The 14,595-nt window shown below is 29.9% G+C and overlaps 1 protein-coding gene across 1 annotated transcript; it reads right to left on the bottom strand.

The window, feature by feature from the left end:
- Nucleotides 1-920: 920 nt before the first annotated feature.
- On the bottom strand, nucleotides 921-7,237 carry LOC129907495 (pancreatic triacylglycerol lipase-like). Its single transcript, XM_055983764.1, has 7 exons — nucleotides 7,135-7,237; nucleotides 7,056-7,086; nucleotides 1,803-2,028; nucleotides 1,594-1,751; nucleotides 1,257-1,474; nucleotides 1,064-1,208; nucleotides 921-999 (listed from the first exon to the last, which is right to left on the bottom strand). The coding sequence occupies exons 1-7, from the start codon at nucleotides 7,235-7,237 to the stop codon at nucleotides 921-923; spliced, it is 960 nt and encodes a 319-aa protein (XP_055839739.1).
- Between the last annotated feature and the right edge of the window lie 7,358 nt (nucleotides 7,238-14,595).

Genomic DNA, 14,595 nt, shown 5'->3' with positions numbered 1-14,595 from the left:
CACCAGTGGATTTAATTTGTCTTAATTATAAATAAAAAAAAGTCACTGTGGTGTATACGTACTTTTTTTTATGGTGAATAAAAACTAATGATTCTTTAATTTTTAAACTAAGCGTAGGATAGCGAAAATAAAAAATGAGCTATCCTGGTCTAACCTTGGGCAAACAAACCACGGTTTTAAACTAACGATTTTTTTTCACAGAAAAAAAAATGCAATTCTTTCGGTTTCTGTTTTTTGTTGTATCTTTTGAAAAAATAGTGAAATAATGAAAAAAAAAAGTTGGGCAGGGCAAACGTTGGGCAGACGAACCACATTGCAGACCAACAATTTTTACACTGAATTAAATACATTTTTGTAATTTTTGAGGTAAAAAAAAAATATTTCAGTCATAATCTTAGAACTAACAGTGGGCTAGCGAAAAAAAATCTTGGGCTATCCTGGGCTAACTTTGGTCAATGGAACCAGGCAGGTTTAAAAAAAAAAAAATTAGCATTTGGGGGTGCCAACTTCACATAGCCGTTAAATCTCGTTTATCCCGCAAATAATATTCGATTTTTAAAATAAAATGCCATCTGCTGATTTCAAAAAAAAAAAAAATTTGAATCAATTAAATTTTGATTGATTTACTTGACAATTTTTCTTTTACTTACCAATTTTTAAAGTTGTTTGAAAATTTGCCAAGTAAACAATTAAATTTAAATTTATACAAATTTAAAATTTTGTATTTCAATGCTTTTTGCAAGGCATTACTTTAGAATTTAATTCTTTAGTTATTCGTTTATTCTTTTTTAGAAAATCATGCATCAAAGGGTAGGGACAAAGTCTTTATATTTATTAAAAAATGCAACTTACGTGAAAACCCTTTATATTTATTATACCATACACCATAAATAATAATTATATTATCAACTTAAAATAATTTACAATCTTATTAATCCATCCTCTCCTTTTGCAAACGGATATTCACTGTTGGTTGTTAGGAAATAACTCCCCTTTGTACTATAAAATATTATAACAAAATTATAAAAAAAAAAACTAAAATCATTAAAAAAGAAACTCTTACGTAATTGGACAATTGATTCCCATTTCAATTGGTTCTGTGCCCGGCCTTGAAAACAATGATAATGCCAAAAATGTTTGATTGGTACCATTTACATTTTCAACACTTTCGGCCCAAAAACGCCAAGATCTTTGGTGACTACAAACACCTAACAAAGAAATGTACACAAGTTAAAAAAAAAATGTGTGACATTAACCTTCCAAACTAATTGGATTATCAAATAAAGTTCTATTGGAACATCCTGGTTGGGCAAATCCACCATTTGGATAAAAATCAACATGACCTAAAGACAAAGGTGCACTAAAAGATCCAGATTCAGTGTGAATTACTTGAACAAATTCTGCATCATTTTTATCAACGTTTGGAATTAATAATGGAGTAAATAGAGGCAAAGCTGGGTCTAAGAGATCAATTCTGCAAATAAAGTAGATTAAAGATCTTAGAGGCCTTCATGGAATAAGGAGTTTCAACAACGTTATTGAATATTTGTGGAGTTCTTTAAAAAAAAATTGCTTCACTATTTGAATACAAACCGATAAATTTGAATTGTGTCATTTGACTTTTTTAGGACATTTCGACCAGTCATTCCACTAAGTTGACCACCCAGAGAATGTCCTATTACCCTTAAGTCCTTACGATCTATACCCGCTTTATATAAATCTAAAATCGAATCAGCTAGTACGGGAGCTATCTGTAAATAAATTAATCAAATTTTGATAAAGATCTTCCATATTTTCCTTACCAATTCGATATTTATAAGAGCAGCTGCTTTAGCCCAATCAACTGTTATGAGATTGATATCCTTTCGCTTCAAATAAGCATCAACAATTGTATGAATATTAGTAAAATTTTGTGATTCAGTCCATCCATGTAAGTAAATGTGGGTTTCTTGTTTCTGAAAATGGGGATTTTTCAATATCTCGGCTGCTTCATTGAGTTCATAACGTTGTGAATCCGTAAATTCAGGCCTAAGATGAAATAGAAGTTGAAAACTATCAAAGTTTATAGCAAATTTTGTTACCCATAGTAAAATACAAGTTTTTTTTCGTTAGCTTCAATTCTTGCTGAAACTAATGATTCTTGAAAAGCTAATAACAACAAACTAAAATAATGGAACAAAGAAATTTTTAAGACTTTAGACAACATATTGATTGTTCTGGTATGAAGACTAGCACTGAGTTTTCAAATGCTTTTATTAATAAAGCAACCAAATTTTAAAGGGAAAGAACCACTTTTATTGAATTAATGGGCCAGTAAAAACTCTTATTTATTTAAAAAATGAGTAGTAGGTATTGACTATCCCATTTATTTTAATTATTTTTAATTTTTATAGTTTTAACAATAAAGGACGTAATCAAACTTTTAAACAGATTACGATTATCTACAGTAAATATTACAAATAGCAAGTTATACGGTTAAGATTGATTGTAAAAAACTATTTTTTTTTTTAATTTTAAAACCTCAATTGAATAACTTCTAAATTAGCAAAGAAAGAGATTAGGTATATATTCATTCATGTTTGAATATTGTTCAAGATAAGTTTATAATGCTCATGATGTTCCTTAGTTATTGCAACGGACTAAAGGAATATAGGTTAATCAGCCGATAAATCTAACTTACTTAAGGTGACCAGCGCATGAAGGTGGCAATACAATCCATTGTTGTTTTGGGCCTCAACCAACAGCTAGCTCTTTCCTTAAACAGCTGTTTCAATTTCAAACGCCAGGTTCCTTGCGTATGCCACTTAAGATGAGGTCTAAAAATACAAAAAAAAAAAAAATTGCATTTAAAAAAGGTGTCTGTCTGTAAAGCCGGTTAACGGACGATGATTTTACGTGATAACGTCGTAAGAAAACAGATTGAGTGCTTTTGTTTAAAATTTATTATTTCAAACAATCATAATTTATAAGAAAAAGCTAAAAAAATCTACTTTTTTTTTCTTTTCTCATTATATTAATTTTTTCGGGAAACCGACGGAGTTACGAATACCAGAGTTACGGGCGACAGAGTTACGAGCGTCAAAGTTACGCGAAACCGAAGTTACGAAAAACTAGAGTTACGAATTCTAAAGTTATGTTAAGGTATGACATGTGATTTTTGGGTTGGCAACAATTGCGAGGAACGATATGGAATTATGGAAATACAAACAAGAGATTAACATTTTTCTCATTGGTCAGAACTAAATGAGTAAAGCGAAAATGATTGTTATTTAATCTTGTAAAATTTTGATTGGATAGGTATAGATATACGTATATGGTTTTGTTTTTGTGAGAAGATCGCAAAAACGTTGAAATAGAAAAAAAACATAAGTATACTTATGTAAGTTTGGGGGACATAATTGAATTTAACTTCTTATTGGTCCATCTAATATTAAAAATACGTATTTTTTTTTCTATTAATAAATATAATTATTCATAGCGTATTTTGTAATACCCACTTTGTTATTATGTAGGGTAAGGTGGTATAAGAGTGCGCATTTTAGACAAAACACCAAATAAAACAATAACAAAAAGAATTTAACTACTTTTTTTATATATAGTTTTTAGTTTACAATCAAAGCAACGAAAAAAACTTAAAACTGGTAACAAAAATTTATTAATTCAATAGTTATAAACAAAATACCACATTAGGTCATTTGCGCACTCTTATACACACTATTGTGTAAGAGTGCGCGGCTTAGTTTGTAAGAGTGCGCAGCTGCGTACAGGTGTAAATTCGCACAAAAGTCGCAAATAAAACTGCCTATCTTTAAATAAACAGAGTATTCTTCAACCCATCACTCCTTGCATGAGGAACAATCAATTTAGTCTTCGATTAATGGTTAGGAGAAAATTTCAATATTTCCTGTTACTTTCATTCGCTTGTTTTTTGTAAAACTTGTATTTGGTTTCTTTTTGGTTGGAATTGCTTTTTCTAGCTGCTGTTTGCTGGTATATGGACAAATGCCAGTTATTTTGAAGCCTTGGACAGCATTTACTGCTCTTATAACCCGCGCACTCTTATACATCATCATGGTGCGCACTCTTACACGTTCAGACATGTAATCGAAGAATATATATGTATTTCACAATGCACTTTATGACCAATCTTACGTGTTCCTCAAATGTTTCTTTTTGTCGACTTTTCAATGTCCCATACTTTGTTTATTGTTATTTTTTGTTGTTAAGCGGAAAATTTAATTTGTTTGGCAAGAAAAATTGGAAAAAAAAGTGCTAAAAACCTTAAACTCAAATAGCACCTCTGTTTACAAACAAATTTGCATGAAATTTTGACAGCAGATCAAACTCATTTAGATCTTTCGAAAATAAGTGCATTCAGTCTTATATTCCCTTTCAAACCGTAGAAAATCGCTTTGCGCACTCTTATCAACCGCGCACTCTTATACCATCCTACCCTATATTAAAATAATAACCAAACCACCCCTTTTTTTTACAGACGTTATTTTGGTGTGGTGAACTGTTGTTGCAATTGTTGCCAACCCAAAAATCACATGTCATAGCTTAACATAACTTTAGAATTCGTAACTCTAGTTTTTCGTAACTTCGGTTTCGCGTAACCTTGACGGCCGTAACTCTGTCGCGCGTAACTCTGTTATTCGTAACTCCGTTACCATTTCAATTTTTTCATTTGAAAAGCTTACAAAAAAAATATACCATTAAAAAACCAAATATTTCTTCTAAAGAATAAAAACCATTTTTAAATCTTTACAATGCGCAAAAAGTATTAAAATAATTTATTAAAAACAATCATTTCTTATGAAAAAAGTGAAAAAATCGATTCCATCACCCAAAAATCCATTTTCAAAATATTTATATCGCCCATGTCTGTGCGACGTCTACAAAAAGAGCTAGAATTTTTTGAACCCAATCAGTTTTCATCAAAAAAGCAAAAATATCATACTTTTATATCTTCTCACGCCATTAAATTAATTTTTTTCTTTAACAACCTATATTAAATTTTAAAACATAAGAAAGCTTAATATTTCACCTTTATTATGACGCTTCAATCATATTTTTATGATGCCTACAAAAAAAGTAAGAACCATGTCGAAATTTCAAACTGAGAATACGGTACTTCCCACACTGGTGGCTGGTCATGGACAACACAGATCTCCACAGGTGTTTTGAGGTATTTCTGAAGTTTTTTAATTTAACATTGTGTAGCTTGTAGTAAATGTACCTTTATGTGTGATACATCTAATGAAAGGTAATATTATCAGAATGCTCAATAAAGTTGAATTTTTATCTGCTTTAGATCAAAAGTAAGAACGTGTTGAAAAATAAAGTATTATTTTACCGTTATCTCAAAATTATGAATACAAAATTGATTAAAATTTTGCACAGATATAGTCCTAGTCTATTATCTATCTACAGTATAAATTTCATTTATTTATCTGAAGAAAAAAAGATAAAAATAAAAAACGGTTAAAAACGTTAAAATGACAAAAAAACTTGTTTTTCTCATTATTCAGTCAAAAATCAATTTTGCGCACGCTAATAAACTACATGCTTTATAAGTTTGAGATTTTTCGAACGCTAAGAAAAATTTAAAAAAATAAAAACTCACCCAAAAATACCCCAAAAAAAAGTAGGTATTTTTCAAAAATTCATATTTCGAAATGCAGAAACTTAAGAAAAATCTGTATTAGACCCCTAACTTTTTTTTTTTTATATTTCAAATGGCATTTTTTAAATTGTCAAAACAAATTTCCCTACCTATAATCACTATAACTTGATTTTGAAATTTTTTAGAAATTTTTCAATACTATTGCAGCCTAACAATAAATTTTTCTATCGGTTAAAAAAAAATTTAACTTTCTTCAACGTCGCCACTTTTTTTCAATTTTGTTTTACCCCTATTTACCCTATTAAATGAGAAATTTTTTAAAATCCTTCATTTCTATTCAACTTTATGTTAATATCTTTCAAATAAGCTATAGAAGGTTTTTTTATATCTAATAGTTTATTTTTAATTTTTAATTGAAATTTTTGCCGCACTGCTAAAAATTTCAAGTGGAACCGGAGAAAATGGCGTCTCTTTTTCGTGGTGGCTGCCATGGTTCATCGATTTATAAGACGTTATCTCGTCAAAAAATTAAATGCCAAACATGGGCATTTACTATTTTTTAGAAGGTACCAAAATCCTAACTATCGTGATTTTCAAATTAATGTAAGGAAAAACAAACATTTTTTTTTTAAACCGTATACGTATAATTTATTCAAAATTTCAAATCCCTCTTTAGTTTTCTTGTGCAATTTGAAATTGTCGTAATATTGAAGACTAAAGTTAAAAAGATCTTTTTCCACTCAAAGTTCGATATCTTATCTTGCAAACTTGACATTTGGCTGCTTGTTAACCAAAAGTCCATATCCATAGAATCATAAAATGCATCCAAAGTTGAACTTAAATAAAAAAACACTAGTGTTGTGTGGGAAATACATTTCAGAAGCTTCAGAACATCCAAAAGATCCTGCATTGAAATCCATAATAATTTAAATGGGACTTGTGATCTTTTGTCCTTCTTCTGATCTCGTTAAAGCTTCAAAACTGTCGATTCTAAGACAGGTTTTAACCTTTTCGGACTGGGCTTAAAATGTTCGTTACAAAAAATTTGGGTTTTAAAAAGATCGAAATTATTGAAATAACATTTTGAAACAGAAAAAATAAACTGGCCAAAATTTTCTAACAGAAAAGGCTATTGAAAGAGTGCGTAGTATCACTCTTCTTCTTCATTCTTCGATTTTGAAGATACTACCTCATTAGCTGTATAGAAATATGCATCCTCAATTTGTAGATCACAAAACTTCCATAAAAGTGATATTACCTCGTCAAAAACATCAGCAGCTAATTCAAACGAAGATACCCCAACTGAAGACTGCAACTTCCTTTGGCTTTTTTTCTTCAATCTTGAAGGTCCGGTGCAATCAAATTCAGGTCACAATGAAAATGAATCGAAATGGAAAAAAAACTTTAGCAAGCAAAAAAAAAAAATTACATCTTCATCGTCAATAAAGTAGTTGATGGACCTAGAAAGATGCAGAAAAAACTAAAAAACTTCATTATGATCATTTAACTCTGTGTAGACTGTAATGAGCCATCAGCAATAGGCATTGTATTGACCACACTGTGTTGTTGGGGCATCAATATAAGAGTTTCTTTCCCATGAAGCTGAATCATAATTATGATTCCTACTGTACGTACTCTGGCCGCACTTAAAATCAAATCGAAGAAACGTCTTCATAAAGAGTAAGAGGCAAATAGAAACAAAGATCCGCTTAAACAATATAATAGGAGGTGACCGCCCTTGCGAAAAAAGCACTTGGGGCATTGGCATTCTTCAATACCATCATCAGCCGAAGACTCATAACAACTCAAAAAACGCCACCGCAAAAGTTCATTTCTTATTTCCTTTTTTTATTTTCGTGCTCTTCCCTTCTTCACTTCTAGACCGAAAGAAGGTCTTCTTCCACATTCTGTCAAATATTCCGTCAAATGGCCCGTCAGGGCGGACCACAAAGTCATGTAATGAAGATGATGATGCTTCATGCTTCCGATGATGAAGATCATCATCATCATCATCATCATCATGCTGGAAGATGTGGAAGATGATCATCATGATGATAATGGTGATGGCTGTGGAAATTGGATTCGACGTGTGATGACCAGTCAAAACCATAAATATGATTAACTTATAGGAGTTAATGGATTTTCTCGCGGCCATTGATCAAAGAAACTCTTGTAATGAAAGAGAGTCGTCTTCGTGGGTCCATCCATCTCCCGCATATAAATTTAGAGAGGAGGAAGGTTGGTGGTTTTGGTCATCGCACATTCTGCACAAAAGTACCATCGTTGTTCTTCGGCGGCGGCGCGACCTGGCTAATCCACCAATAAATTGTAACAACAACGACCATAGCGGGAAGTTGGCAGAGTAGAAAAGTGTTATGTGTGTAAAACTGTTGATCAGGGTTATGGGCAATAAAGAATGGTATTTTGTAACAAAATGCAAGATCAGGATGTTTTCTTTATTTTATTTTTTTGTTTTGGCTTGAAAGAACGAGCCACATGACACATTCGTTTGGACAAACTCCCAAAATTATGATGTTGTTTCGTTAGCGCAAGAGCATAATGTATTGACAAATTTTGATTGCGTTCTGTAGGGATAAGAGATGGCGTTTTTAAAGGTGGTGATCTTGATTGAGTTTAAGTATTGGAATTTTTGTTGAAGATTGATGCTACTAAACAACTTCAAAGAAGATGAGATTAACGAAACAAAAGTCTTCATGAAGAATAAGGACTTTATGAAGATAAAATTGTGACTTCATAAAATTAACGAAATCAAGAAACTAAAAGTCTTCATAGAAGATGAGACTTTTCGAAATTTAAGGTCTTCATGTTATATTAGGACTTCATCTAGTAAACATTTTGACTTAAGAAAATAAAAGTTTTTATTGAAGATGATACTTTTTGAAATTAAAAGTCTTCATTTTGTATTAAGACTTCATAGAGTAAAAATTTTGACTTCAAGAAACTAAAAGTCTTCATAGAAAATGAAGCTTTTCGAAAATTTAAGTCTTCATGTTGTATTAGGAATTCATGAAGTAAAAATTGTGACTTCAAGAAACTAAAAGTCTTCATAGAAGGTGAGATTTTTCGAAATTTAAGGTCTTCATGTTATATTAGGACTTCATGGAGAAATTATTGTGACTTCAAGAAACTAAAAGTCTTCATTGAAGGTGAGACTTTTCGAAATTTAAGGTCTTTATGTTATATTAGGACTTCATCTAGTAAAAATTTTGACTTAAGAAAATAAAAGTTTTTATTGAAGATGATACTTTTTGAAATTAAAAGTCTTCATGTTGTATTAAGACTTCATGGAGTAAAAATTGTGACTTCAAGAATTAGGAATTTAAGTCTTCATGTTATATTAGGACTTCATCTAGTAAAAATTTTTTAAAAGTTTTTATTGAAGATGATACTTTTTGAAATTAAAAGTCTTCATGTTGTATTAAGAATTCATGGAGTAAAAATTGTGACTTCAAGAAACTAAAAGTCTTCAAAGAAGAAGAGACTTTTTGAAATTTAAAGATTTCATGTTGTATTAGGTCTTCATGAAGTTGAAATTGTAACTTCCAGAAACTTGAAGTCATCATAGAAGATGTGAATTTTTAAAATTTAAAGTCTTCATGTTATATTAGGACTTTTTGGAAAAAAAATTGTGACTTCAAGAAATTAAAAATCTTCAAAGAAGGTGAAACTTTTTGAAATTTAAATTCTTCATGTTACATTAGGACTTCATGGAGCAAAAATTGTAACTCCAAGAAACTAAAAGTCTTCATAGAAGAAGAGACTTCTGAAATTTATAGTCTTCATGTTGTATTAGGACTTCATGAAGTTGAAATTGTAATTTCTAGAAACTTGAAGTCTTCATAGAAGATGTGAATTTTTAAAATTTAAAGTCTTCATGTTACATTAGGACTTCATGGAGTAAAAATTGTGACTTCAAGAATTAGGAATTTAAGTCTTCATGTTATATTAGGACTTCATCTAGTAAAAATTTTTTAAAAGTTTTTATTGAAGATGATATTTTTTGAAATTAAAAGTCTTCATGTTGTATTAAGAATTCATGGAGTAAAAATTGTGACTTCAAGAAACTAAAAGTCTTCAAAGAAGAAGTGACTTTTTGAAATTTAAAGCCTTCATGTTGTATTAGGACTTCATGAAGTTGAAATTGTAACTTCCAGAAACTTGAAGTCATCATAGAAGATGTGAATTTTTAAAATTTAAAGTCTTCATATTATATTAGGACTTTTTGGAAAAAAAATTGTGACTTCAAGAAATTAAAAATCTTCAAAGAAGGTGAAACTTTTTGAAATTTAAAGTCTTCATGTTACATTAGGACTTCATGGAGTAAAAATTGTAACTCCAAGAAACTAAAAGTCTTCATAGAAGAAGAGACTTCTGAAATTTATAGTCTTCATGTTGTATTAGGACTTCATGAAGTTGAAATTGTAATTTCTAGAAACTTGAAGTCTTCATAGAAGATGTGAATTTTTAAAATTTAAAGTCTTCATGTTACATTAGGACTTCATGGAGTAAAAATTGTTACTTCAAGAAACTAAAAGTCTTCATAGAAGATGGGACTTTTTGAAATTTAAAGTCTTCATTTTCTATTAGGGCTTCATGGAGTGCAAAATGTGTCTTCAAGAAATTAAAAGACTTCATAGAAAATGAGACTTTTACATTACTTTTACATTTACTTTACTCCACGGAGTAAAATTTTTGATTTTTTGTATGTAGGGTAAGGTGGTATGAGAGTGCGCATTTTAGACAAAATACCAAATAAAACAATAACAAAAAGAATTTAACTACTTTTTTTATATATAGTTTTTAGTTTATAATCAAAGCAACGAAAAAAACTTAAAACTGGTAACAAAAATGTATTAATTCAAAAGTTATAAACAAAATAACACATTAGGAAATTTGCGCACTCTTATACGTCCTATTGTGTAAGAGTGCGCGGCTTAGTTTGTAAGAGTGCGCAGCTGCGCACAGGTGTAAGTTCGCACAAAAGTCGCAAATAAAATTTCCTATCTTTAAATAAACAGAGTATTTTTCAACCCATCACTCCTTGCATGAGGAACAATCAATTTAGTCTTCGATTACTGGTTCCGAGAAAATTTCAATATTTCCTAGTTACTCTCATTCGCTTGTTTTTTGTAAAACTTTTATTTGGTTTCTTTTTGGTTGGAATTGCTTTTTCTAGCTGCTGTTTGCTGGTATATGGACAAATGCCAGTTATTTTGAAGCCTTGGATAGCATTTACTGCTCTTATAACCCGCGCACTCTTATACATCATCATGGTGCGCACTCTTACACGCAAACACGCTCAGACATGTAATCGAAGAATATTATATATATTTCACAATGCACTTTATGACCAGTCTTACGTGTTCCTCAAATGTTTCTTTTTGTCGACTTTTTAATGTCCCATACTTTGTTTATTGTTATTTTTTGTTGTTAAGCGGAAAATTTAATTTGTTTGGCAAGAAATATTGGAAAAAAAAGTGCCAAAAAACTTAAACTTAACTAGCACCTCTGTTTACAAACACATTTGCATGAAATTTTGACAACAGATCAAACTCATTTAGATCTTTCCAAAATAAGTGCATTCAGTCTTATATTCCCTTTCAAACCGTAGAAAATGGCCTTGCGCACTCTTATCAACCGCGCACTCCTATACCATCCTACCCTATAGAATGAGAGGCTCTACAAAAAAACTTGTTTATTGGCACTTGTCCTTGTTCGATTGTGGAATTTGATCAGCTTGTCTAACAGATTTTTGTCAAACCATTACTCAAAAATCGATAGCACAAATTTATCTCGATGACAAAGCATGCTGATTCAAAAAGTTTCTTTTACACTTAATGATCGATAACTGCTTCCACTTAGCATGTAATATTTCTAACTACTGCATTCACATTTATTGGCTCAAAACATTAACAAAAAAATGAAAAAAACAAAAAAAAAAAAAAAAAAAAATATTTCCCATCAAATAACTCATAGCTTCCCATAACTCATCACACACAAATCTATTTCGACGCAATTAGACGTCTCTATGAACACCAGCTGCAACATGCATATAAATTAAACGCAATCCACTAATCGGCCATTAAAATAAGCCAAATAGTTTCGTGCGAAGCCAATCAATATGCTAAAATCAAAACACTTCCATTAACATGGGCTTAAAAAGCGAGGCACACAGAGTCTTAAAGCATATTATACAAAAACATAAAACGACTTGACATCAAGTTTGCCATAATAAAAAGTGTGTGTACTTGTTACACAGAAAAGTTGCAGTCAATTCTTTTGCTGCAAACACTAGGAAAATTCGTAGGCTTTTTTCCCCGATTTTTTTTTTTGTTTCTTCGCAAATTTCAAAACAAAGCAAAAAAATGACACAATCGCACGAAGCCAATAACTCATCTAAAACAAACTCCTCGCTTTATGCAAACTTTAAAGCCTTTTGCGTTTTTCAGTTTGTTGGTTGGTCGTTTGGTTATGTGTTTTGAGTTGAGAGCAAGTTATTTGGTTATGAGTTGAAGGTGAACTTGCGCATTAGAGGCAATTTAAACGCTCGGTTTTATCACCTGCATGCAAAAACTTTTTAATGGTTTCGCATATGACGACGACAACGAAACGAACTATACGAAGGAAGAATATTGTTGTCATATAAGAGTTTTTAAATGGCCGCTGTCGCGGTGAGGGTGAACAAAGCACGATCTGAGAGGTTACGTTTGGCCAGTTTTCGGTCTGCTTTTTGTTGTTTTGTAAGAAGAATTCAGCAGACAATTGGGCTTTCGATTTCGATATTCAAAATTTCTGAAACTTTGGTGAGTAAATAAATTTCCCTTAACAGTGTGTGCAACAAGAATTTTAGCAGTGCTCGAAGGTAATGATATAAAAAGGTTGATACTTAGATCCTTAATCCGAAGAACGACGTGAGTTAGTTTTAAAACAAAGTCTATCTTTTAATGAAATTAGTTTTTTTTTCGAAAATCATTGTTACTAACGGTACTTGCGTTTTTTGTTTTTGAGCTAATTGTATCTCAAACTACAAATTCGATTTCCAAGATTTTTTTTAAACGAAAGCACTTTTGTATTTTAATATTAATCAATAATAAAATTTGAATAGACAAATTATTTTTAGATTTTTAAAAAAATTTGTTTTTTTTTTTATTTGAAAGTACATAGTTTCTTTAGTTTTTTGTCTGGGGCAATGAATATTTTTATTCCTACGATTTAAATTAATAAATTTTTTGTATAAAAAATAAAAATGCATCCAGTGTGAACAGGAGATTTACAGTAACGTAAAATTAGGAATTCCTTCACTAGATGATAGCTGATTTCAACAAAATTAGGCTTGATAACAGTATATAAAGCTGTTATCAATTTCAAAGTCTTCATTGAAAAAAAAAAAAAAATTCGACTATCTTGATCTCAATTTCAAACTGTTTGTTTAAATTTGTGGACAGTTGCTTATTAAAAGTTGCTTATTAAATAATAATTTAAGTTTTTACTTGCGATATAGGTACTATAGGGCAAGTTTAGGATTCGTAAAAAAAATCGAACTCGAGATAACAATTTTACATGACATTACGATGATAGAGAATGCCAAAAAAGTGGGTCCGGCAATTCTGTCTGTCTGTCTGTCTGTCTGTGTGTCTGTCGCTATCTGGAGCTGCAGCCTAAACGAGTGAAGTGATTTTCTTCAAACTTGGTAGTTATCAGTTTTTGGTCATTCCCTAGAGGGGAAATTGAAATTTTTTTTTATGACCAAAACTAACGGTACCTGCCATATAACGGAAATAGAAAAGTTAATTTTTTTCAAAAACGGCTCTAACGATTTTGATTAAAATTTTTGTGTGTAGTACTACACATAAGAGCCAACTTTTTAAATAAAAAAAATATTTTTTGTACCGTTATTAACGGTACCTGTCATAGAACGGTTTTTTTCGTTTCTGAATATCTCGTACAACATTTACCCGATTTAAATGAAAATTTTTATACAAAAGTGTGTAATTAAAGATAATATTAAAATTTTAGAAAATTTTCAAAAAACGCATTTTTGGTTTTTTAAAAAATATTTCAAAAATTTTTTTTTGAAAAATCAATTTTTTGAAAACGGATCAATGAAAAATTTTGGAATTTAGTTTTTATGTGTTAATTAATTATTTCTTCAAAATGGCATACCAACTTTTTTTTTGAAAAATGTTAAAAAATTTTTATACATAAAAAATTATTTTTTTAAAAAACGGCTCCTACAATTTTCGAAAATTTTTTTCTAAAAATACCTTTTTATACAAGAAATAAAATGGCATATTTATTTTTTTTTTTAAGATAATTTAAAACCGAGTTTTATTAATTAATAAAACAGATTTAATTTTTTTATACTACTTATGAAATTTCTTCAAAATATCAAATTTTAAATTTCTTGTATAAAAAGCTTTAACATTATAGTTACTTTAAGCATAAGAGCAAGTACGTGCGACCCCAGTCGTGCAATTTATTTCTTACTGAAGTAAGCGCAGATTTCATCAACCATAAATTTTAAGATTACCTATATTTTTCTATATACATTTTTAACATATGTACATATACATATATGAAAAGCTTGCTTTTCTCCAGCCAATTTAAAAAAGAATTATGTATTAAATTATGGAGTTTAATAAAAGTCCATTTGCTCAAAAAAATTTTCTAACAGCATATTTTTGTGTTTAAAAATTTGAGCTTTACTTTAAAGCCAATATTATTCTTATATATCAAAGTATCTTTTATTTAAAATTTTAATTTATAAAAATTAATAAGTTCATCCTTTTTGTGGGTTTAACAAAATATAGATACATTATAAATAGACTTTTCATATTTTATTATCTTAATTTTAAGATGCAACTTAAAAGTTTTAATGTAAAATACAAAAAAATCCCTGAAACCTGTAATTCCATATTGAAAAAATTAAAAAAAAAAAATTGAAAAAG

The sequence above is a fragment of the Episyrphus balteatus genome, chromosome 1 (genome assembly GCF_945859705.1).
Source record: "Episyrphus balteatus chromosome 1, idEpiBalt1.1, whole genome shotgun sequence".
NCBI lineage: Eukaryota > Metazoa > Arthropoda > Insecta > Diptera > Syrphidae > Episyrphus > Episyrphus balteatus.
Note: the sequence above shows the minus strand (reverse complement) of the source record. Positions and strands in the feature narration are given on the sequence as shown.